The sequence below is a fragment of the Empidonax traillii genome, unplaced genomic scaffold, assembly GCF_003031625.1.
Source record: "Empidonax traillii isolate 1590-97213 ecotype Southwest subspecies unplaced genomic scaffold, ASM303162v1 scaffold22:size5013007, whole genome shotgun sequence".
Classification (NCBI taxonomy): Eukaryota; Metazoa; Chordata; class Aves; order Passeriformes; family Tyrannidae; genus Empidonax; species Empidonax traillii.
This window is the reverse complement of record NW_020955215.1, coordinates 739,121-763,861: the sequence shown is the minus strand read 5'-3', so window position 1 is coordinate 763,861 and position 24,741 is coordinate 739,121. Positions and strand designations below refer to the sequence as shown.

Below are 24,741 nucleotides of genomic sequence, written 5' to 3'. Positions count from 1 at the left end.
GTTTGCACACTCTGCTTTAGACCAGGGTAGCCATTACCCCTATTTATTTTCAAAATAAATAAGTATCCAGTGAGCAGTTCAGCTCCATGGAAAGCACTGTAACTTTGTGAATTGATTCATTAATCCCACCACCATGTTGTTATTAATTCTCTCTACATGAAGTCTTTTAAAGAAAACATCAGTTTTTTTCCCGAGCACAGTGTGGTTTATGTGCTTTATAACTCATAAATAAAATGTATCACGTATAGGTACCAGTTCATGATCAGCATCTTGACTGTTACAGCTATTTTTGATGTTATGGAGTGAAATGTAGAGTTAGGTATTTCTTCAGTGAGATGGCCACTACCATCAGCCTTCACCAGCCTTTAGTTTTACTTTAGGTATATAATACATGGACAGATTTCAGATGTCTTTCTGGTAAAATGCACTGGCTGTCTTGGAAGTTAAGACTGACAAAATCTGGGCTACTGTTTTCAAAACATTTTTGCTATAAAAGGACTTGAATTTGTATAAAAATTCTAAAAACTACCAATGGTGACTTTCAATATGAGGGCAAGTAATCAACTAAATTAATGTTTGGTTTTGTTTGGTTTGGTTTGTTGTTTTTTTAATAAGCACTGTGCAAACCTCTGACCCAGCTGAGCTTGGTGTTTTGGCTGGTCTTTATTTAGGACTGACATCTTTTCATTGGATAGATTTACACAGGGTTACTGACACACCTAATTCCTAAATTCCTCTGCATTTCCAGAGAGGGGAATTGCTGCAATAATTTCAGGAATATGTCAAAATTCAATTGTTGTGTTTAACAAGGTTTGCTCTCTTCTAATTGTTAAGCAAAGACACAGAGGAGCAAACTCCAACAAGCCAGGACTAAGCCTGATCTTCCCAGGGACCATTCAGCACCATGAATTGACAATGATGATTAGAAATGGAAAGTTGGAAAAATAGGCAAGAGACAGTAACATGGCAGCATTTTGAGGGTGCTCCAGCCTCTGGAAATCTCCAGTGCTGTGACAAGTGACTGGAAACACTTCTTTTTATGGGATTGCCAATAGCTGCAGGTAGGAATGACCAGTTCATCTTTTGTATCAGTGCACAGGGTCACGTTTTAAAGTGCTTGCACTATGATTTGCAGATTATGGACGTTACACTGAAAAAGTGACTGCTTGCTGCATCCCTGAGAAAGGGAAAACTATAAACTCACCACAAAAAGCTTCTCTTGGAGAATGGGATACCCCCATTAGCTAACCAATTCAATTCCATTTTTCCCCTTCAAATATTTAAATTCTCCATTCTCAGTGTTGAAAACTTACCATTGCAGCAAAGCCTTTGTTGCTACAGCTCAACCCAACCCAACCCAGATGTTTTAGGGAGAAGGGACTCACTTTGGCTCTCGTGCTCCAGCACATACACGGCACAATAAACTGGAAATTACTTGGCCTGGGTTACTCCCTTCGTCTCTCTCAGACAACTGAAATGTTAAGTGCCACCATTCCACAAAGACATGGAAATACTGGGATTCTGCACTTGGTGAATTAAGAATTTGGAAGCTGTTCACGCAGGAAGGAGAAGCTACTGAGGGACGTCAGGTTTTCTCCAACCCGTGTTCTAGACTATTTTCTGTTGTGCTGCTGTGAGGACTGCTGGAAATGCAGATATTGTCTTCTAGTGCCCATCCCTGAGTTTCCCAGCTGTTGGATCCTAATGGATCCAAGACCCCAGGAGTTGTACTCGATCCCACTAAAAGATTATAATGTAAGTAGAGTTTGAAGTAAGTTATGAACTAGTAGAAATCAAAACTAAGTGCTGCTTATAAAGGAAGAAATGTGTAAAACACTGACTTGTAGAATTTAAATGCTCGTGATAGTTTCTCTAAGTTGCCTCAATTATCTCGTAACAGAAGTGACCACAGAAATAAATACTGAGGAGAGACAGGGCAGTGCTGTGCTTTTTATAGTAAATTTGATATTTGCTAGACTAATAAAGCAACTGGTTCCAAACTCTGCTATTTGAAATGCAGCACATCCGGGTTGAAATACATTGCCTGTTCTGTCTCAGTAATAAACTGTTCTGAAGAGAGGAAAAATACCAGGAAATTTAATTGAAAAATGGTATTTTTTTAGTGGTCAGAGTGTAACTTACAACTTGGAAATGGATCAGGACTCTAGGAGCTGGTGTATCACTGCTCTTCAAATAGTATGAGCTATTTAAAGTCCAGAATGACTGATCATTTTGAATCTGATCTGTTTGATATCAAGAACCCCCTTGCAACATGCAATCACTGCTACTTCAGCACTAGAGTAAAGGCCATTATAACCTGATACACAACAGCCTTTTTTACTTCACCACTGCTTTTGAAAAATGTTCCAGGCTGGATCTGTGTGCTTTGGAGAAATTTCAACTTCACAACCAGTGATAGGGACAAAAAAACATATTTGGAGCTGTAGTAACAATAGTTGTGGAGAAGCAGTTTAAAGCAAAAAAGGCCTGTCTTGAACTACTCACATTTTGCTTTCTTGTTAGAACAGATACTTCCTAATGTTTGATCTCAGTTCAGAGGGGCTTTCTTAGAACAGGAATGAAATAAAATCTTTAGAACTGTTGTTAGAGTGCTTCTTGACAGAGAAAAACTAAATTAAAGGTGGATTAAAATAATTGTATAAAATTTTATCCAAATCCAAATGTCTAAATACACAGATAACATGGATATGTGACTAATTTTGGGAACTACAGTGACTTTTTGCCTCCCTTTGTGACTTTAAATGGTACTGTAAAGATTTCAGGGTTTATGTGAAATTTCAGTTATTCTGAATTTGCCAATTAAAATAAGGCAGTGCCAGGATATTTTATGTTGCTGTAACATCAGATTTGTATGATGTAGAATTTGTTGTTTGGTTGAGAAAGTGTGACCCACATGTTAAATGTGGGTTAATAGGAAGCAGAAATACGTGGTAATACAGTTCAGGTGGCTGGAGGTAACGAAACAGTAAAGTACAGGACACATTGTCCTTCCCATCTGTTAAGTCCTCCTTTAATTTTAGAAATGCCTGGAATGCCAAACTTGTGAATTCACGGAATTAAAAATCAGAGCAAAGTTGTCATCCGGTAAATGAGACTATTTGGAACACTCCTGCGTGTGTGGAATACCTTAGAATTATGTAGAATTTGAACTGACTGTACACAGTTCAGTCATTTCAGGTGATGAGAGAGTTCTTTAGGTAAATTCTACATGTTTCTGGAATTTAAAATTTCCTAAATTTGGACTGAAATACCTATTTTATGATTTGTCTTTGCAGTTCTGTCTCCCAGGATATGACCTTTACTTCTTAACTGTGAAATTACTTTTAACAAAGTTATGCTGTGTAGAAAGGAATGCCAATTTAATATTGAATTGGTTACAATAACTGTAGATCAGATTCTTATTTAAGAATGTTCTCATTTTTGATATTCCTGTATCAGGCTGCCTTTGGTGTATGTTTTTTGCTGTAGTAATGTAGAAGAAAACTGCAGTTTTTATGTTTCAGATGGTCTTGTTTAACACTGTGTGTTGCCTAAACCGGCTCTGTTTGTATTTGCTTGCAGGATCGCACGAGGACTTTCGACATGCATTCACTGGAGAACTCGCTAATTGACATAATGAGGGCTGAAAATGATTCACTGAAAGGTAAATTTAGAAAGAGGCTATTTCCTGCAGTAAATAATTGGGAAGAGGTGGTTACTTAGAATAAGAAATTTCGGTTTTGATTAGGAAAAAGTCACGTTGTGCACCTGACGCGTGGTCAGCTGGGCTGGGCACCCTCTTTCAGTTGTCTGTAGATGAAGCTGTTGCAAAACAGGAACATTTTTTTTTTTCAGTTCTGTGCTGCCTTAAATTGCAGATTTTTTGGTATCATTGGGAAAGGAAAAGGGAGATGGAGCTGAACTGCAATTGGAATTTCTCATTTTTTTCCTTTTGTTTTTCTGGCGAAGGTAATCTTGCTTCGGAAATACCTCAACTTACAAAGTATTCAAAGTATTGTCTGCCTATAATTTTGTCTGAACAGAAACTGCTTATGGTCTACAACTCAGAACTCTAGTTTCTTGTTTTGTAGAATGAGTAATCCATTTCAGTTCAGTGGTTCCTTGTATGAGTAGAGAGGTCAAACTCTCACACACACTTCTTATCTAAGATTCAGTTTTGTTACCAGTCATGAGACCACTAAAAAAACAAACCTGCACTTGTGGTTTCTGCAAGTAGATTTCTTTTGCTATCAAGGCTTGTGGTGGTAATGAAATCTGACTTGTTTTAATACTGAGTCTTGCTCAGAAGACCAACCTCTGATAAACTGGCAGTAACTTGTGTTTGTTGCCTTTGCTGTGGTCTGGAAACACAGCTTGAGTTTCCCATCCCCAGTGCTGGGCGGCCACTCAGGGTGATGACAAACACCACAGAATACTCTTTCCTATTGAAATGACAAGGGGAGCCTGCTGGAGGTAAAAGTAATGCCAAATGAATTTTAACCCCAAAATACATTCCCTCCTTATGTGGGGACCAGGATTTTATAAGTGACATGTATCAATAGGTTTCATTTGGTTTATATGCTGTCTGGCAGCATCCTGTGCCTCCAGCATTGTACAGAGAACCAAGAATCAGGTGTCCTTCCTTGACAGCAGCACTTGGGATTTTCTCCAAGACCTTCTATTCAACTGGCAGGCCATCCCAAACCAGGTTACAGCTGCTGAAATCTAGCCCAAGGTGATGTGGCCATAGAACAAATAAAATTTCCCTTTAAATTTGAATTTAACAAAGTCAGCTCCATGTGTATTTATATTCAGGAACTAAGCAAAGGGAGTTCTGTAAGTAGTATAATTTTTTGTTTAAATGCTTTGAAAGGATTCTTTGCATTGGAATTTTTTTTTTTTGAGTGCTTAACATGTTTTGAGAATGATGGAATAAGTATGTCAGCAAAGAATACAAATAGTTCTGATACTCGTTAATTCCTGCTTTAGCTTGGTTGTTAATCCCCTCTGCAGAGTCATCTGTGGCTTGGCCAAAGTTCTGTATATGTTATCTCAGACTGATTGAAACACAATGATATAAACTGGGTCCTGTTCTGGGAATTATTTATTAGGTTTCTTGTAAATTATTCTGTTTCAAGGTTAATAGTTATATAACTATATAGAAAAAAAGCCTCAAAACTGAGATGAGAAATTCAAGTGACCCTACATGAAATACTTTGTTGTGAAGCCTCATTTTCCAAGAGACTCCTTGGCAAGAACATGAAGTTTGCTTATAGTGAAATGTGAATTTGACTCTGGCACAGCACACAGTGACTTAGTTCCTGTAATATATTTAGGAATGGGTCTTTATTCAAAGCAGCATCCGCCGGGCCGTGGTAATGCTGCAGAGATCATCCCTAAGTAGGGTGGGGTTTGTAAGGAGAGGAAATACCTTTAGTTAAACCAACTGATACAGCTGGAAAAAAATCGTGACTTGCTGGTACAAAACATTCCACATCAAGCCTGCAGTGGGGCTCGTGATCACAAGCCTTTTGTGTTTATTTTCCATCTGTATCAGTGGCTGTGTGATTGTGTCTTAACACACATCCTGTCTCTCCTGTTTTCACTTTCCTTGTCCCATCTTTATTTAAACCCTGGATCTAGAAATCTTAAAATAGGACAAATGATGGTTGTCAGCTAAATCTTGCTTGCCATTTCAAACACCTGCATTTAAATAAGCAGAGCCATAAGAAGTTTTTCAGTTTGCATTTTAAATGGGTTAATCAGTGCATGCAGTGCTTTGAACTAAAGTTGGATACTCTCAGAAAGGAAAAGCTTCTGGGTTTGAGACTTTAAAAATAGCCTGGGCAAGACACTAATAAAACATACTGGAGAGAGCAATCTCAGAATGGCATGGAAATAATTTAGATGATCTAATAGGTCTCACTGCTATCTTGTGAGTCTGTGAGAGGCTTTAATACTGGCTCGAGATGAGTTTAGTGTGCAGCACTAACAGCACGCCTTCATATTGTAATGGACTTCCAGAGAAAGAGGTACTGTGTTAAAATGTAGCTTCAAAACAAGTTAGAGTATGGATATGATCATAGATCAGAGATCAGTCACAGTTTGGAACTCGCTGGCTTTTGGGAATAATTTCTGTCTTTCACTGATATGTTCAGAGTAGCAGGCTTTGGGTTCTGAAATAAAAACATAAATAGGAATTCTTCAAAATGTAAAAAAATCCATTCACGGTGTGTTCCTCATGGCTGAAGTGATTAAGCTGTGCTAGCCTTGGATTTGTTTAGGACAGTAATAATTATGTTCTTAGGTTGTCTTGTTTTATGAAATAAATAGCACTTCCTGTGTAAGGTTAAAAGGTGAATCTTAAGTATCAGTGATTCAATACATTCACTATTACCTTTTAATGCTTTGGATAGGCATTTTACCATTTTTTTCCCCCCTCTTTTAAGGTATATTTTTATCCCTGCTCAAATCCTCTTCCTTTGCTGAGCAGCTGCCATTTCAATATGTTATTTTTATCCACTCGAGCGAGTGTGCTGAGTGCTGCACAGCCAACGTCAGCCTGCAGAAGCCTTTCCCCGGAGACTAATTGCACCTTCTTTACAATGTGCTCGGCCTTCGTGAGCCGAGCCTGGAATCCAGAGACTGATTTTTGAATCTGGGTCTTCCAGATGGCAATTTGAGCATTACTGTAATAGTAGTAGATTGACTAAATATTTCCTTGTTAAGTGACACTGAAATGTCTTTAAATACTTTATGACCGCAGGCTGCTTTATGACTGAAATATCCTATATTTCAGTTCAGAATATAAGGTTATTGCCTGGAAATGATGCAAGGTGGAATGGATTAAAGCAGCAGGCCAGTCCATCTGCTTCTAGCACTGCAAAGCACTCCTGTAAAAATGTGGGTGTGAACAGCTCAGTGTCTGCGTGAGTGCTGAGAGTGTGACAGAGTCTTAAAAACTAAACATACTTGTGCACAAAAGGGAAGCTTTTACAAGTAGAACAAGGTCGGAGTTCTACACACAGACACAGAGAGAGGGTCAAACAGCATTTTTAATTTTTTTTTTTTAGCTTTTGTTCCAGCTCTAAATTTTAGCGCTGAAAAGCCGGAATGATGAGATCCATTCAGGATTTCTCCAAGCAAGTGTACAATCTGAGATGTATTTTTAAAGCATTCATCAGCCCCTTAATATTGATCTGAAAAACTATGTCAAAACTGAAGAAAGTATGTAAACCTTATAAAGTGTTCTTGGATGAAAGGAATCCTCATAGTTTTGAGAGCATTTTCTGAATGTTGTTTAAGAATCCAAACTAGTTGTTTCTTCTCTAGCCATATGGATTAATGCAGCATGTTCATATTATTTGAGTAGAACAGGCCATTTGGTTTTCTATATTATCCAGAAAATTAATGAGAATCTGATGAAAATCAGTCCCAATTTTTGCCAAGGGCCAAATAACATTTTCTTTAGGGAAGTGGTCCTTGCACAGGACAAAATCTGACCTATTTTAAAATGTAATAGAATAGATTTTGAGGTTTTTCACAGGCTGCTGTGGTGGTCATACCTCAGACTTTGGGGAGCAGCATCAGTGGTTGTTCTGACCAAGAAGGTTAGTCTTATCTAAGGGTTATTAATTTGCAACTTTTTAATGTATCCAACCTCAAATAAAGTGCACAAAAGCTTTCCCTTCTTCTGCACCAGGCTGCAGACAGTTCAGGTTTGCCCTAATTGTCTTTGGAAGCTGTCATGAATTACTGTGTGAATGTTTCCTGCTCGGGATCTTCCTGAATTTTACCTCCTATGCCAGGAAAGGCTAATGGGATTTGCAGACTTGAGTGCATGTTAATTAAGAGGAAAACCAATTGTTCTACTATCTGAAAATATTGCTGAACTGGGTCTAACAGCTCTAAACTGCAACCCATGCTGAGGGAGCCGGGATGGGGGAAACACAGTCGGTGTGAGTTTTATTTAAAATCAGCAGCTCCCGTTCCTATTGACATCCATCGTTTTCAGATGGATTACAGTAGATGTATTATAACATCTAGTGTTCTATATTTTAGAATATTAACAAGCAATGACACACTTTTTTCCAAACTTAGCTAATAGTAAAAATTTTGGGGCAATACTCAATATTTTAATTTTTTAATCATTAGTATGTCCCGTCCCCCTCCTCCCCCCCCCCCTGTTCTTCTTGTGGCAATTGAAGTGTTTGTTGAGTTATCCCTGCCCTTCCAGTATTTGGGGTTTATCAGAGCTTTTGTTTAGAAACAGCCAACAGTCTTGTAAGAAAACAAAAATCACTTGGGCAACAGGAAGAAACTAAAATCTTCTATTAATAAACACTGAGATCAGATTCATAGGTTGAATTTACCCTGACATAGAAGTAATGGACACAAGCCATACATAATGTATGATTTTATACTCATTAGCTATTACCTCATAAACTCCCAGCTTTCTCATTTAAATGGGCATGTGGGAAGAGGTGCTGAATCTGGAAAATTCACACTCACACACCATCTCCTCCTGCCAGGACACACGTTTTCCAACCGGTCCCTCTGCAATTCCTGGCTCACCTGAGGTGCTCAGGGACCTCAGCTGGTTTTGGGGCCAGTGGAGCTGACAGGATTTATGTTGCAGGTGGGAGTGGGGAGAGGGAACCACCACCAGGTCCAGTGAGTTCATTTGGAGCGTGCCATCCCTGAGCTGGGACGGAAGGGTCACTGGGAGCAGGTGTGCTCCTCTCTGTTTGGGTGATACTGCTGTTAAACTGCAGTGGAGAGACTTTGCCATTAGTGGAGAGGGTCCAGCGGAGGCCACAAAGAGAATGAGGGGTCTGGAGCATCTCTGTGATGAGGAGAGACAGCAGGAGCTGGGCCTGGTTGGTCTGGAGGAGACTTGAGGAGGGATCTCATCAGTGCATACAAGTATCTGCGAGGAGGGAATCAAGGGGATGGTCCCAGACTCTTTCAAGGACAAGGAGCAACAGCCATAAACACAAGAAGCTCCGCCTCAAATAAGGAAGAACATTTTTTTCCTGGAGGGTGGCAGAGCACTGGAACAGCTGCACAGGGAAGTCGTTATCCCTCTCTGGACACGTTCCTGTGTCACCTTCTCTGGGTGACCCTGCCTTGGTGGGGGGGTTGGACTGGATGATCTGCAGAGGTCCCTCCCAACCCCAACCATTCCATGATTCTGTGATTCCCAAGGCTGTGTTAAAGCCCCAGGCACTCCCCCACCTTCCATAACTCAGGCTTTTCATTCTTTACCTACCACCTACCACTGGCAGCGTGTGGGTTTTGTGTGTAGCCAGAGAAGGAATGTGGAGCTACACAGGGTGTTTTGGCGGTACAAAAGGTATTTTTTGGCAGTGAAAACCTTAGAAGTAGACTGACAGCTAAGTTATCCAGTGATAGGCTGGGTTTGTGGTGCTGTATGCCATAGGAAAATGGGGTCAATTAAAAAAAAAGTCTTAAAATTTATAGCAGTCTGGAATGTTAAGTGGATGTAAATGAAACAAGAATTTGCTGGTTCTTTGGAAAACATGTGGACTGAGATACAGGTTACCCTGAGGCAAAGGTAGAGTGTAATTTAGGTTAATACTTTTGAGTATTTTTTAATAGAATATTACAGACCTTTAGATTGTTAAAGACCTCCAAGATCCTTGAGTCCAATCTTGGATTGATCACTACTTTGTCAACTAGACCAGAGCACTGAATGCCATGTTTATTCCTTGACTTTTTCACCTTAATTTTCTGTTACAGACAGGAAAAAGCCAAGACCCATTTACACTATTTCAGAAAACATTGTGCATTCCCAATAATTGCCAATAAATAATTTAAATGCTTTGTATCCATGCACAGGGGTGCATATTGAAAAATAAAGCAGTAGTTAAGTTTTTGTTGTTGGGTTTTACTATTTCTTGCAAATTCCCATATTACAATGCAAATTAAAAAAAAATCCCAGGATAGGAAAGTGACATTTAAGGTATATTAAAATATGTTTTCAATCATCTGGAGTAATTTAGGAAATAATAGCACAAGCTAAGTTATGTACTGAAATGTAGCAGTTTAGTATTTGGTTTCTGTGGCGGAAAACACCAGTTGGAAGAGGTGAATTGCTGTTGATGTTAAATTAATTCCCCAGGATTTACTGATATTCTTACTTCTAAGTGTGTGGGAAGTAGTTTGTAGGTTATGGTGCTGCTCATAGTTAGGGGAATTTTTCAAAATGCTGACATTTATGTACCTTTGGAACTGCATTCAGAACTGGGGTTTGACTTATGTTAAATATATATAATGTTAAATATAGTACTGGAAGAAAACAAGGTAAGAAATCAGATACTGTTGGTTATCTACTCTGGGGCTACCTAAGTAGTTTAAACTTTCTGATAACACTTGTGAGAAATGCTGATTATTATAGAAATGTTGGTCTTGATAATGCAGATATCAAATAACAATCAAACAACTCGATGTTTTTACTTCACCACTGCGGGATTTTGAGGTGGGGTATTAATGGAAGAGCAATACCTTGATCTTTGCTCTGTCCAAAACTGAACCACTGAGCAATAAACTACAGAGTATTAATGCAACCACCCTTGGAGGCCAGGAAATTCCTTTCCCTGCCACCACAGAGCAGTACAAATATCCCAGGGTTTTCTGATCTTGATCCAGTTTGGGAATCAGTGTAAGGATTCCTGTGAACTTCATTGGAGTAGACCTGGCGTGCTGTCCCATCACCAGAGGCTGTGTGGAAAATTCAATGCCTTTTGTACTCCTAAGACAAGGTATTTCCCAGGAATGTATGTGCTGTAAATGATGAGGCATTTAGGGATCTTTAAAGCACAGCGAAACATTGAAATACTGCTGAATATTTTCATGTCTAACTCAGTGATTTGATCTTCAGGAGTGGTACAGCCAACAAAATCGTTCTGAATGCCATGACAGCAGCCTTGCTAATCTGATTAAAACTTTTCTAAGGTTTTCTTTCTTTCTTTCTTTCTTATATTTGTGTCTTTGTGAAATTAATTCCATCCTTTTTTTTTTTTTTTTTTTTTTTTTTTTTTTTTTTTTTTTTTTTTTTTTTTTTTTTTTTTTTTTTTTTTTTTTTTTTTTTTTTTTTTTTTTTTTTTTTTTTTTTTTTTTTTTTTTTTTTTTTTTTAAGAAGTGTGTTTAATCTTCTGCCTTGTTTAATATCACTGTCCACCGAGTGGATTTTGGGGGTTTTCTGTCTTTTCTGAATTCTTGCTTTGATAATCCTTGACCATTCTGGATCGTCTTCAAAGCAGCCTTTAATTTGGAGCTGTATTTCATGAGTAGTGTCTGTTCTTTGTTTTAGAAGACACAGACCTCGCCTGCCTCCCTTCCCAAACTGCTCAAACTACCTGTCTTTTTTCTTTTTGCTCACTTTGTTCACTTTTTGCCTTGATGTTGAATCATTTGAGTCTTTTGTTAGCCCCATTTTGCATGCTCTCTACTGTCATGTTTATGAGGCTGTAAATGGCATGAAAGAAGCAAAAGGAAAAGCCTGATGTGCTTTTCTTAAAACTGAAGGTAAAGAAGAAATGGGTATAATGAGAATGGTGCTGAGTTTTGTGGAAAAATGAGGAGGTGAGTGCTGAGGTGTGAGTGTAAAGGGGAAAAACTTGCTCCCAAGAAAGTTATAACAGAAACACTTCTTTAGTAGCGAGCAGTTACTGCACATACCCAGAAGTGACTATGCAGCACCCTGAAATTTTATTTGTGCATCGATTTTAGATATTTTTAGAAGGAATTGTGAGGCATATAGAACTTGTGTATTCAGGACCTACTTATCTGAATTCAGCATTAGATAGAATGATAAGAACTATTGCTAAGGCAAATTTGAAAGTACATCCTACAGTAGATTTATCCATGCTTGGTTTCATGCATTGTGGGTTGGAATGCAGATTGGTCAGCTGTGATGCCAGGTTTTTTCCACCTGTTCCATAATGTTGATAGTTGGGCTTTCAGGTGAGTGGGGTAGTGATGGGCTGTCTCTTGATATGCATGTCAAGTGAAGTGCAGGGAGTGGTATTTCAGCTTTACTTAAAAAGAAACTCCATTAGCAAGAATCCCAGCTCAGCAGTCAGATTGGGAGGGTATGAGAAAAGGATAAATTTTGTGTATGGAATGTGGGGATAGTTACATAAATACTGTTGGTGCCTGGTCCTGTGCACCATTTTCTTGAATTGAGGCAGAGGAAATGAAGTGATTCTTTTAAAGTATGGTTTTCTGTTTGTCTTCCCATTTGGGTTGGGTGTGGGGAGGTGTATAGTACATTTTTTTGTATGTATGTATATATGTAACTGGAAAAATTAGTGTCTTACATATACTATTTACTGTAAAAATGAAAAATGGGGAAATGTGCTGCAGAGACTGGAGAGTGCTTGATCATAGAATCCCAGAAGGGTTTGGGTTGGAAAGGACTTTAAAGATCATCCAGTTCCAGCTCCCTGCCATGGTCAGGGACACCTTCCACCAACCCAGTTTGCTCCAAGCCCCGTCTAACCTGGCCTTGGACACTTCCAGGTATGGGGCAGCCACAGCTTCTCTGGGCATTTGTTGTCAGGGCGTCACCACCCACACTTCAGTTTGAAGTCATTCCTCCTTGTCCTGTCACTCCAGGCCCTTCTAAATAGTCTCTCTGCATCTTTCCTGTAAATTCCCTTCAGGTACTGGAAGGCCACAATTAGGACACCCCAAAACCTTCTCGTCTCCAGATTGAACAATCCCAGTTCTTTCAGCCTTTCCTCATAGGTTGATGTTGACTTGCTTGTGTTCCTGTTCCCTTATTTTTTGGGAGTGAAGTAAGAGGATGGTTAAAAAAGGAACAAAGCCCTCATGTTGCATTCCAGGCTGTCTTGTGATCATTCCTTCCACAGACAAAAACAAATTGCGTTGAACCTATTATTGTACTTAAGGAACCCCAGGTTTAAATCTTGTGGTGTAATTCCAGCTCTTGCAAGTCACATGCAGGTGATTCAGTAAAGCACAGGCAGAATTCCTGGTGTAGGAATCTGGTGGGATGGTGCAGGCAGATACCAGCAGCTCTTGGAGTGAAATGCTACGTATGAAGAGTTCAGGAACACAGTGATATGAACCATGACTGTGAATGGGAGATTTGGGAAGTTTTTGCACCTTTTCCATATGTTTTCGTGAGTTCAATAAATTCTATAATAGGTGTGATAAATTGTTTCGGTCACTTTAAAAATACATTTTTTAGCATATGTCATTCCATTCTTCCCTTTCCTTCTGTCAGAAAGTCCATCATTAATATGTGTTTTGGAATTCACTGAAGTTACCACCTTTGAAGTAGTTTTGTGGCTGAGCAGCTGATTTGTGTAATGTTTTTCCTTCTCCCAGTTGCAAATTCTGCCTTTCATTTTTAATTTAAAAGTGAATATAGTAACACTTCAGGTGTTCAAAAGATAAGTGCTACCTGTGATTCCATATCCTAAACTGGAAGGTGCATTGAGGCAAAGATTGGATGTTTTCATAACTTCTTGTCTATTCTCCAGCAGTCAGACATGAATATAAAATAAAGCTCAATGCCACCAGCAGTAGGGTGCCTGCTTTCCTGAAATACAGTATAATTCCAATGAACATCCAGTCTCCAGCTGAGGGCTGTGCTACATGATTTGCTCTTCTGCTTTTGGTTTCTTATCTCAGACCCTGTGGGGATTCCTGGAGAGGAGAGTGTTCAAATACATATGATATTTAAGGGTTTCACTTAAATTGATTTGCAGTGTCCCACTGTAACGTAATTGGAATTAGGGAAAAAATACTAATACCCTGTAAACAAAGCTGTAGCTGTGTTTTGGAATTGTTTAGGATTTATAGCAGGTTGGTTTAGGAGAGGATTTCTATGTATTCTGCTGTTTGATAGCAAAGAAAACTTCAAAGCTGGCTTTGAAGCTTTTGTATTTTTGAGATGAAGGAGCCTGAATTTGGTTTGTCACCTTTCAGGAGTAGTTAAGTGGTTGTTGAAATGTAGGAAAATCATGTCTTGAGGTTCAGCCCACGTGGCCCTGTGTTAGTCTGACAGACCTAAGAACATCAGCAGCAAAGCAATAGTGGTGGTGGGTTTAAAAGCCCTCACACAGTCTGAATTTCATAGTTAACCTCTTTTTTTTTTTTTTTCCCCATTTCCCCTTCAGACTTAGGCTTGAATTGTGGAGTCCCCTCCCTGGAGGTGCTCAAGGAATGACTGGACGTGGCACTCAGTGCTCTGGTCTGGTTGGCAAGGTGGTGATTGGTCACAGGTTGGACTTGATGATCTTTAAGGTCTTTTCCAACCTCAGTGATTCTGTGGTTCTGTAATTACGTGCTGGAATCATGTCTAGGACTTTTTGTCTCAGTTGCCCAATCTGGGGGTTCACTTGAGCTCCTGACAAAGGTGGATTTGCAGCTTTGCTGGGCTGGAGTGGCTGAGTTGGAAGCAGGTTGTGCCTTCTTGTCCCTGCCTGCCACTGCAGCTGGGATGGGCAGTGCATGGGAATCAGGGCATCCCACTGGAATTGTTAGGGTTGGAGATCATCCAGTCCAATACCCTACCCAGGAAGTGTCACCAGGAGCAGGTGACACAGGAATGAGTCCAGGTGGGTTTGAAATTAATCCAGAGGGGTGGACTCCACACCCTCCCTGGGCAGCCTGTAAAGAATGAGAGCCTTTAGTGTGGTTTTTTTTCCCCAAAGATGATTCTTTTCTGACTATAACTGCACCATCTCTTCAGTGAGGCAGTTTTGCTTTAGGCAGATTAAAGCTCCAAGAATTTAAAGCTCATTGCACAAGGCTTGGGAACTTTAGTTTTCACTTTGAGTGGTTCTCAGCTTCTCTCCTCCTCCATCCCCCAGTTATTTGATGTATGAAGTTGTCAACACTCACTGTTAGCAGTTATTATGCTGAGAATCTGCTCTGTGCCGTTCACTCAGGTTCTGCCTTTTTACCATGTGAACCCAATTAAATCAACATAATCACAGGTAAAACAGTGTTACTTACCAAAGGATTGTGTAGGTAGACTCTCTTCAGGGTTTTTGAAGAAAAGAAACCTGTTTGCTTTTTGTCTGTCAGTTGTTTTGTGACAGTGACCTGGAATTTAAAATTAAAGATTCTAGTCAGACCTGTACTTGAATGCTATGGAATAACACAAACTTCATTTTGTTATTGTTCTCGACAGAAGGAATGGTAAATACTTGTCTTCAGGCATCTGGCTTTACTTGAAATAAAGCAAAATATTTGCATCTACAGTAGTGGTCTTGTTTTTCAGCATTTGTTTGGACATTTTGGACATAAGCTAGAGCTAAATGTCTTATAACATGCTTTAAAAAATTTCTTTTTACATTGTATTTCTTTAAAAATATATTAGAAGGGAAAATACAGTTTTTGGCATCTCTGCTGCTTAATTTTGCAGAATCAGTATTTCTAAAGATGCTAATCCTTGATTTTACTCTGCAACCTGATTTAGGCTACTTTGCTGGATTATTGCTGGCTTTGCCATTGCTAAAGTGTGACAAATACACATTCTTCAGATGTATATATAGATTTGCCTAATTTTCTTGAGGTTGTTTTGAGATTAAGAAAGTACTATTGGAATGTTTTTCATTCTTTGAAGTTTGGTAGTGTTTGAAATCTACAAAAAAAAAAAAAGGAATCTCTTATATTCCCTTTTAGTGGCTTACTTTGGAAAACGGTTTTTAAAGCAGGAATCTCACTTGACAGTGTCAAAGATGGCTGTGAGTGTAGGATGCAAAGGTCTGACATGGAATAAGTTCACTGTCAGTGTAGATTTGTTAAAAAATTTGTTCAATTTCTTCTGTATTGATGGAATTTATGCTGGATCAGGAATCCTGGGTTGGTGCCACTCTCTACCATGCACTGGCTGTTGTTCCATAGTCAACATATCATGTGCTTGGGAGAATTTGACTGGAATGAGATTAAGGGCTTGAACTGGGCAGTGTTTTTGCACACAGGCTCATGGCTCATGTTAACAGTCATAGAACTGGAGCCTAATCCTTTTGTCCATACTGTTTTAGAACTAAAATCAAGGAATGCAGACAAAAGAATACCTTTTTTACTTGCCATTGAATCCCACAATGCTTTGGGTTGGAAGGGACTTTAATCATCTCATTCCATACTCCTGCAATGGGCAGGGACACCTTCCACTAGCCCAGGCTGCTCCAAGCCCTGTCCAGCCTGGCCTTGAACACTTCCAGGGATGGGGCATCCACAGCTTCTCTGGGCAACCTGTGCCAGGGCCTCACCACCCTCACAGGGAAGAATTTCTTCCCAAAATTCATTCTAAGCCTACTCTCTCTCAGTTTGAGGCCGTTCCCCCTTGTCCTGTCACTACAGTCAGTCATCTGCTTTCATGTTGCAAATGTCATCTAAGACTTAAGTTGTAAGGCTCTATTAAATAGAAATACTTTTGTGTATAATTTATAGGTAGATAAGATTTTTATGTTCTAATTTAAGACAGTATATATACCTCTCTGCAAAATACCTGTTTGGGTCTCATATAGAGATAATTTAACCAAAGGTATGTTAAAAATAGATGTTCTTTAGAATTCCTCTTTTTCTGCTCTTAGTTTGGTTAAGGAGACGTGAAATAGGGCTGGAGGTGACCTTATAGAACCTCTTGGGAAATGTGCTCTTACCTGTGGTAGAAACACGTGATCCGTGCATGACATCTGAAAGGCATTGTGAAACATTGCCGATAAAATCTCTCTCCTGAGTTACAGTCAACCCTACCTGCCCTCAGGGAGTAGTGGGGAAAAAGGTAGTAAAATATTATAGTTCATATTTTAATGGCCTTGTGCACAGCATTGTAAATCTTGCTATAATTGCAAAATATAGTTCAGTGTAAAAAAAAAAGTACAAATAAGGCTTTGGTGTTGTAATGGCTAAACCAGAATGTATTTCAGTTATTTTTCTATAACTTAAAAGTTATAGAAGGCAAGTGGAAATGTTTTCTCCAATAGATTCAATAGATATCTAGCTCACTTTCAGAAATAATCCTGTGGAACTTTGATACTTCTGTTTCTGTAAAATTTCAGTCCTAAGTGAAACAGAAAAGAGCCCAGCTGTTAAAAAGAAGGGAGAGAGGGAAATGGGCTCAAATGAGGAGAAGACACAAAAATTTGAGCGGATTTCTTATTCATGATGTTCCTTAAAACAAAAGACAGTAAAAGCAGCAGATTTTTGCGAAAGGTCCTTGACTTTCTGCATGGCTTTATTTCTGACACAGAAAGGAGTGCTGCAGGGAGGGCTGAGGGGACAAAGTAATTTAAGCAGCTGCTAATAGCATTTTAGATTTCAGACTGATTTTATTGGAAAACCATCTCTGCATTGGTTGTTAATGAGCAGATTAATTGGTTACACAAACACTTTGTGCTTTTTAGGTTGTGTAACATAATTGTTGCTGAAACATCTTGTGAGATAAGTAAATCTGTCCTAGACCCTTTATGCAATTATGTGAAACACTGAAGAAATAGGAAAGGGAAAAACAGATCTGAGGAATCCAAAGCAATTTTGTAGTTGTCTCATTTAGGGGATGGGCAAGTGTTGTGGTATCCAGAATTAAATTTTTTTCCCTGATTGGGAGCAGTTTAAGGCTTCATTTGGGTGGCAGCTGAGCTGGGTATTCCTGTAGCAAAGATTTCTCTTAATATGAAATTATGAAAGCCAGGGACAGAAAGGGTAACTCAGCTGCCTTCCTGGCTTGCCAAAAGAACATTCCTTCACTTCAATGCTGTTTGTATTTCACAAAGTTTCACATTGTGTGAAATTAATGGCGTGTGATGAACTCTGCATTCAGTGAGCAGAGAAAGTTTGTATCTGTGCTGTACTGGGGTAGTTTATAAACTGTGGCTCCTGAGAAATGTTTTGAAATGTCAGATGTTGGTATTCTGTGGGTTAGATGAAGCAAATGCAGAAAATAAGAAGCACATTAGGTAGAAGAAGAAAAAAATCTTAGTATTTGGTTCTCAAAACCTCTTCAGTAGTATTTGGCACTGGAAATATGTCCTAGCTGGTGGCTGAACCTTTTTTGTTGTTGTTTTTGGTTCTGGTAAAGGAGAAAGATCCTCTAGCCTTGAGTGCCACTGGTGATGAAGGTGTGAGGAGTCCTCTGACCTGAACTGTGGTCACAGATCCAAACTGGGAATCGGGTCTGTGCTCCACGCTTTGCTGCCAGGAGTGGGTGGACCAACTGAAGGAGGCTGTGTGCTTTTGTTAGTAATTTAGAAACCACAAGCAGGATTTTTATGGCTTTATAGGCAGAGCTGGTTTTGAAAGTGCTCAGCAAAGGCTGCCGAGTTTTGTCAGGGACGCAGTAAGATTGTGATTGCCTTCTGTGCAAAATCCTTAAGTTTCAGCTTTGAGGACTATATCAGCATCCTGGATTTGTATAATTCAGAATTACCATGGAAAAATTTTACTTGTAAAGGCCCTCAGCCTTTAAGATTCTCCCATAAAACCTGTACCTCAAGAATATGCTCCAGTCCAAGAACCGGGGCTTCATCGTTTTGTGTTCTTGGTGTTGTGAGTGCCTCTACCTGCAAAAGATCAGAGGAGTGAAATGATATGACAGATGTTAAATAATCATGAAGTAATTTGGACTGATACAGTTTTTATTTTGAAAGAGGAAACGACTCCTGTATTGTTGTGGTTTACAAATATTTAAATGCTTAAATTGTCGGCCCCAATTTCGAATGGGGGAGCAAAATAAAACACATGATGTGCTCAGAGTTTCTCATAGTACTTGCCAGGAGAATCCAAGTTTTGAAAACAGTTGGCCTGCTTTCAGAAACAGATTTTAATGAGATTAAGAGAGAAAGAATGTGCAAGTTTGATTAGAAAGTTTGGCCATGCTCTGACAATAGGGCCTGGAAGCCAGCACAGAAAATGTTGTGGTTTTCAGTGGTAGAATGATTTGTTCTGAAACATGAAAAGTAGGAGCTGGTGGGTAACTTGAATTGTTGCAGCAAAGTGTACTGAGTTAGTATGAGATAATCTGTACTGTTGTACACAGACTGCAGAGGGTCTGGAAGGCAATTTTAGTGGCCCAGACATTTTGTCCTTGACTTGTCAGTATTTCAGCTGGTTTTTTGCCAGTAATAATTTAACCAAGGATTTTGTGGGTTGTGCAGAGCTTTTACAGCAACCTAATTTCGAAACAGAAAGTAACCCAATAGTCTTTCCCTTTCTTTCTATCAGGGCTTTTCCTCCAGCTCAGATGAAGATCAGTGTTAGAGTATTCTGGAACCTTGGCAAGGCAGAGAACTTGGAGCACGAGAAAAGATCCATTTCCTTATAGGCATACACCCAGACATAGATTAAAATAAAGAAATAAATAAAAATAAATGTGCAAATTGAGGACTAAAATTGTTTTCCAAAAGTCTCTTTCATTATCCATATCCACTTTGTCAGTCTCCTGTCAATGTGTTTTATCAGTAAGTAACAGAGATGGTGTGAGGAAGCCATGGGGGGGTGGGGGAGGTCAGCTTGTGAACACCATTTTAAATGACCTGGATATGAAAAGGCTTGAGAATCACTGAGTCAGTATAAAGGCGATAAAACGAGGTCTTTTGGTCCTTATAACAATGATTGAAAGGCTGTTTTCTTTCTCATTTAACATGCAGCAAGGACATATGGGAGAAGGCGAGGTAACAATATTCCTATTTAATTTTCTAATGTTGACAATGTCTCATGGGAGAAATAACATTAAGTTGTTACTAGAGGGCAAAGTCCAAAATTTGAGATGATAAAGGAGCAGTTTCACATAAGTTTACGCAGTCTGCATGCCATAAATCACCATTTTAACTGAATTAGGGAGTACTTGAGGCTGGAATGGTCACAGTCCTCACAGTGGACATCACCTGTATGATTTGTTACCCTGGGGGGGCTGTGTTGCTGTGTTTGTGTGTCTGTTATGAATGCCAATGCTGGAGAAGTTTATTTTGGGTGCTGATGGAACATAGTCTGTAGTGAATGTATGTCCTGGCCTGCTGGGTTCAATAACCAGATCCTGCCAAGTGGGTTTTGAGTTACCCAACAGCAGCTGAGGAACCTGCAAAGGCTGGTTAGGTTTGGGAAGTTACTCCCTCCCAGCAATACCTGCAGGACTGGGGTCTTGAGACATGAAACAAATGACATGTGCAGCAGTTCATTAGGGAAAAGTAATGGTTAAGTCAATATTACAGTATTTTTCTCAGAGTAGGAAGCAGGTTTGCCCAGCTACAGAAATAGGCCTGATTATACTTGACGTTTATTTTAATTAAAGGTGTATAACATATTATTGAAATTGCAAATAAAGCAACCTGATCAAGCCTTCCATTTTTTATTCATGTAAATTCTATGGACAGTGGATTTTATTACATTTTTTTTCCTTCACCTTGTTAGCTGTCTGATATTTTGCACGGGAAACGTCTGGAATATTGGTCAAATTTTCTGTTTTCAAGATGTTTTCTTTTTTTAAAATCAATTTATTTCAAAGGAAGGAAGCAAGAGCAGGATAAATTAACCTCACCAATACATTTCTGTGATAGATTGTGGTGAATCCTGAAAAAACAGCTATAGTATATCCCATCATAGGCAAAAGGAAATGTATCCTAAAACTTGTAGCACACCTCATTGTTTACTTTCCCTATATATATCTTTATTCCTAAAATGCTCCTTAAATGAGTGGAAGTCTACTCAGCTTGTCGTGTAGCTCTTGAGTACTGTAACTAAAGAGGGAATTCATGGAAGAGAACAGCAGGTGCTCTATTTATGATGCTAAACAGTTGCATTTATAACAAAAGGTTATTATTTGAAAGTAATTAATATTATTAGGAAATCTGTGATAAAGGATTATCATAGAGGGGTGCTGGACTATGAGGGGAAGCTTACAATGTTTTCTCTTAGAATGATTCCATTAACAGAACTCTGTCATAACATCAAAGGAAACTTGGAAGGGGGGGCAGTTTTCAGTCTTTGCAGTAAATGACACTGGTTCTTCCTGTTTTCATCAGCTTATTTTTGTTATTTACAAGTGGGTGGTTTATGATGTGCTTTGATATCAGTTAATTTAAATGTGTGATGTATTTAGCTGGTAGAATTCTTGTTTTCCCATCTGCACCATGAAATTTTATCGACTCACTGTAAGAAGCAGTTCACTGGAAAATGTGATATATGGCTGGATTGGCTTATGTTCTCTTCTCTTTTTACACTTGTTAAAAGAAATCTAATTGGAAACATGAAATGCAGAAAAATGGTCAACTTGAGCATCTTTTAGAAATACCAGGTTTTTTTCAACTCTGTAGCAGTGCAGTTATGAAGGAGGTAGGAAATAATGCATTTGAGCTGCTGAATGATACTGAAAACCAACAGGGTCATACGAAATTGAGAGCATAACTGCTCGTTTGGAGGGCGGGTTGCTCACAGTTCTGCTGATGCAGCAACTGGTGCATTTTTCCCAATTATTTAAACAGTGTGTGCTTTGTTCTGTTAGTATGTGGTTTTTCTCCTGTTTTGTTTTTTTTTGTAACCCCCTCTTCAGGTCAGTCTTCACTGTTTCCAATGGAAGATGGCTTCTTGGATGATGGGCGTGGGGATCAGACTCTGCACAGTGGTTTGGGATCACCTCACTGCTTCTCCCACCAGAATGGAGAGCGCGTGGAGCGATACTCCCGTAAAGTCTTTGTCGGGGGACTGCCACCGGATATTGATGAAGGTACACCCAGAAAATCTCACCCAGAAAAGCTGCTTCTGCCTTAATGGCAAAACTGGGGTGTGAAACCTTTTGTCTGTTAGCTCAGGAATGATTGTTTTCCAAGCTCTTTGGTACGGAAATGGATCTTTGCCTCTACCACTTGCGGTCCGAGCCAAATGTGAGATAATTCAGGGTAGGTTAGATTGTTCCGTGTTTCTGCCATTGAAGAAGAAAATCACATTACCACCCATTTACCTGACTTCAGCAATATCAAAAGTATAAAAGTGCAAAAGTAAACAAGCAAATATCACCTGTTGAAACTCATAACTCCATTACAATCATTTTACAGGCCCCAGAAGTCAGTAGTAGGAAAAGCATTGCTTGGAGTTCTGTAAAATTTGAGTGGGATAGTAAGTCCCAGTTCTGTGTTTGGTTGTTCATGTGTAGCTGTTGGTTGTTCCCAGCAGTGCTTCTGTCGTGTGGTAGCTTCAAACATGTGCATGGTGAGAACCCAGACAGGAATGAATCTGTGCAGGGGCATCCCGTGAGGCACCAGGAATTTGTGGTGGGTCCATCAGACAGACACAGTGGCAGAACATTGCGATTGTTATTAAAAAAAAAGAAAAGAAAAGAAAAGAAGTCATGCACACATGTTGTAAAGCTTTGTTTCACCAGAGCAATGTGTTCTGTGTGTATGAGTGTGCCAGGACAGGGATTAAAAGAAATGCAGCAATAAATCTGAGAAGCTGCTCTTTTTTTAAATCACAGAATTGTTTAATTGTGTCAGAGAGCTCATAATGCATGACAGTGTGCACTGCTGTGACATGGCAACCTGAATTTCAAACATTAGAGCTACTTTATTCTTAAAAGGTCAAATGTAATAAGCTGTTTGCAAGAGGAAAAACAACCTTGTCTCTCTTTCTTTGTTATTGTTGTTTAGGTTTTGTTTGTTTCTTAACTTTGTCACCTTTGTGGGTTTAAAAGCAGAGGAGCATGTCAATATTTTGGTCTCTGGACCCCAAATATTGAAGAACAGGATCTTCCTGTATGAGGACAGTGGCTTGAATTTCTGAGTTGCTTCTGTCAGGGCTTGTCCTTTTAACTGCACAAGTGTGAATTAGAATAAGGAGTATCCAGTTTAAAATCTACACCACAGTTGAATTTTTTAGTTTTTTCTGATCCTGTTTCTGGAAAGCATTTCATGTATGTGCTTTAACATTAAATTTGAGTTAAGTGCTGGTCTGAACTGAGATTTATTTTAAGAATAGATATGTAGTGCAAGTATTGTTCTTCTTGGTTTCTGTCTCGATCAGTGTGTAACCCTGACACACAACCATTGCTGGAGGTGTTCCTGAGGATCTGAAGGGCACAGAGAAGCTTGTCAGTCGCTATTTCATTAGCAATGTCATCAAATCGTGTAACCAAACTGAAAAAGACATAATTGGCAACACTTTTTCAGCTTTTTAACTGAATATGATGATGAAAATCCACTAAATTGTTTATCAGAGACCCCCACTGTGCTGGTACAGGAAGCCCTGGAACACCAGAAGCAGAGTAGGGCTGAGCAGAGAACTTTAACTGGTGACGGTTCAGCTGCGTTTGCAGAGAAGGAAAAGGGAATAATTACTCAATTTCAAGAACAAAATCCCAAAAGAAGGCTTGTGTGGAACTAGCTTATGCAAATTTCTACCAGGAATTTGAGGTCAAGGGCAGAATTGAAATGGATACATGAACTACCCCTTGATCCAGTAACATGTTCTTGCCATTTCACCTGTAACTGTCCTTCAAGTTCACTCCACTTTAGTTTGAGGCCAAGCTGAGATGGTGTGTGCACATGTAGCACTGGCATGTGATGGGAACAAACATGGCTGGGTCTTGGGGTAGTCCCTTCATTTTTTTCCAGTCCTCCACAATTACATTGGCAGAGCTGACTGTTTGCTAGCAAGTCAACAAATTGCCTCTAAGCTCTGTGGGAGAATAGTTGAAGCTGGATTGTTATAACTGTATAGATGCAGGGACTCCATTCCTGTGAATTAGTGGGTTATGAACTTTTATTTGTAATTAAAAGTAGAAAGCAAAGCTTGATCTTTGGTTTGTCATGTTTCATAACGAGTGTTCTCTTGTCATAAAGATTCCTCATCAGCTACTGATCATTCCTTTGAGCAGCTGAACCTTGAGGGTCACAGAATGTTTGTTTATAGGATGAAGCTACCTGAAATCAGTGTTCTTCAGATGTCTTCAATTCAGTTTATTTTGATTTAAATTCATGCCTTTTCCTCTCTCCTATTACAGATGAGATCACTGCTAGTTTTCGTCGCTTTGGACCTTTGATTGTAGACTGGCCACACAAGGCAGAGAGCAAATCTTATTTTCCTCCTAAAGGTAAATAACTAAAAACCAACATCATATGAGCATTTTAGAATAATTTTTCTTTATAAGACTCCCTTTTAGACAAGACTGTTTTTACAATGACACAATGTTTAGGGGAAAAAAATCTAAACAACCAGCCCTTGGGATTGTTATAAACTGGTGAAGTTTGGAGTGTGGCTTTGCAATTGTTATTCACTAAAAGAATTCTTCCTTAGCTTCCTGTTTTTGCTTTATTCCATTTTCCTTTTTCTCCCCCTGTTGTTCTTAATTTTTAACCTAACCCTAAATAGTTATTTAAAGGGACTAAATGGCTTCCACAGAAGCTGGGAAAGATTTTGTTTCTTATATCATCAACCAGGGGGCTGTAAATGTTTTGAGAGCACCTTAAAGCTCGTCCCTTACTGTGAGACTGTGTGGTGACACGGTGTCAAGCATAATTCTGGGTTAAATTATTATCCTATAGGCAAATAGGCAAAAGCAGTTACATGCCTGTTTTCCCTTTGGTAGGATATGCATTTTTGCTGTTCCAAGATGAAAGCTCTGTGCAGGCACTGATTGATGCATGTATTGAAGAAGATGGAAAGCTCTATCTCTGTGTTTCCAGCCCCACTATCAAAGACAAACCGGTAGGTGGAATTGTCAGGGCCTGCACAATTCCTGTGTGA

The 24,741-nt window shown here is 39.3% G+C and overlaps 1 protein-coding gene across 2 annotated transcripts in view; it reads left to right on the top strand.

Moving 5' to 3' along the window:
- Positions 1-24,741, top strand: part of CPEB4 (cytoplasmic polyadenylation element binding protein 4) — a 42,046-nt gene that overhangs the window by 8,786 nt on the left and 8,519 nt on the right. Inside the window, exons 2-6 of one of the 2 annotated variants that reach the window (XM_027901217.1) lie at positions 3,583-3,664; positions 19,656-19,679; positions 21,554-21,727; positions 23,999-24,088; positions 24,584-24,702. In XM_027901217.1, the coding sequence (XP_027757018.1) occupies positions 3,583-3,664; positions 19,656-19,679; positions 21,554-21,727; positions 23,999-24,088; positions 24,584-24,702 (489 nt within the window). The remainder of the gene's footprint in view (positions 1-3,582; positions 3,665-19,655; positions 19,680-21,553; positions 21,728-23,998; positions 24,089-24,583; positions 24,703-24,741) is intronic. The other variant, XM_027901226.1, reaches the window with a different exon arrangement.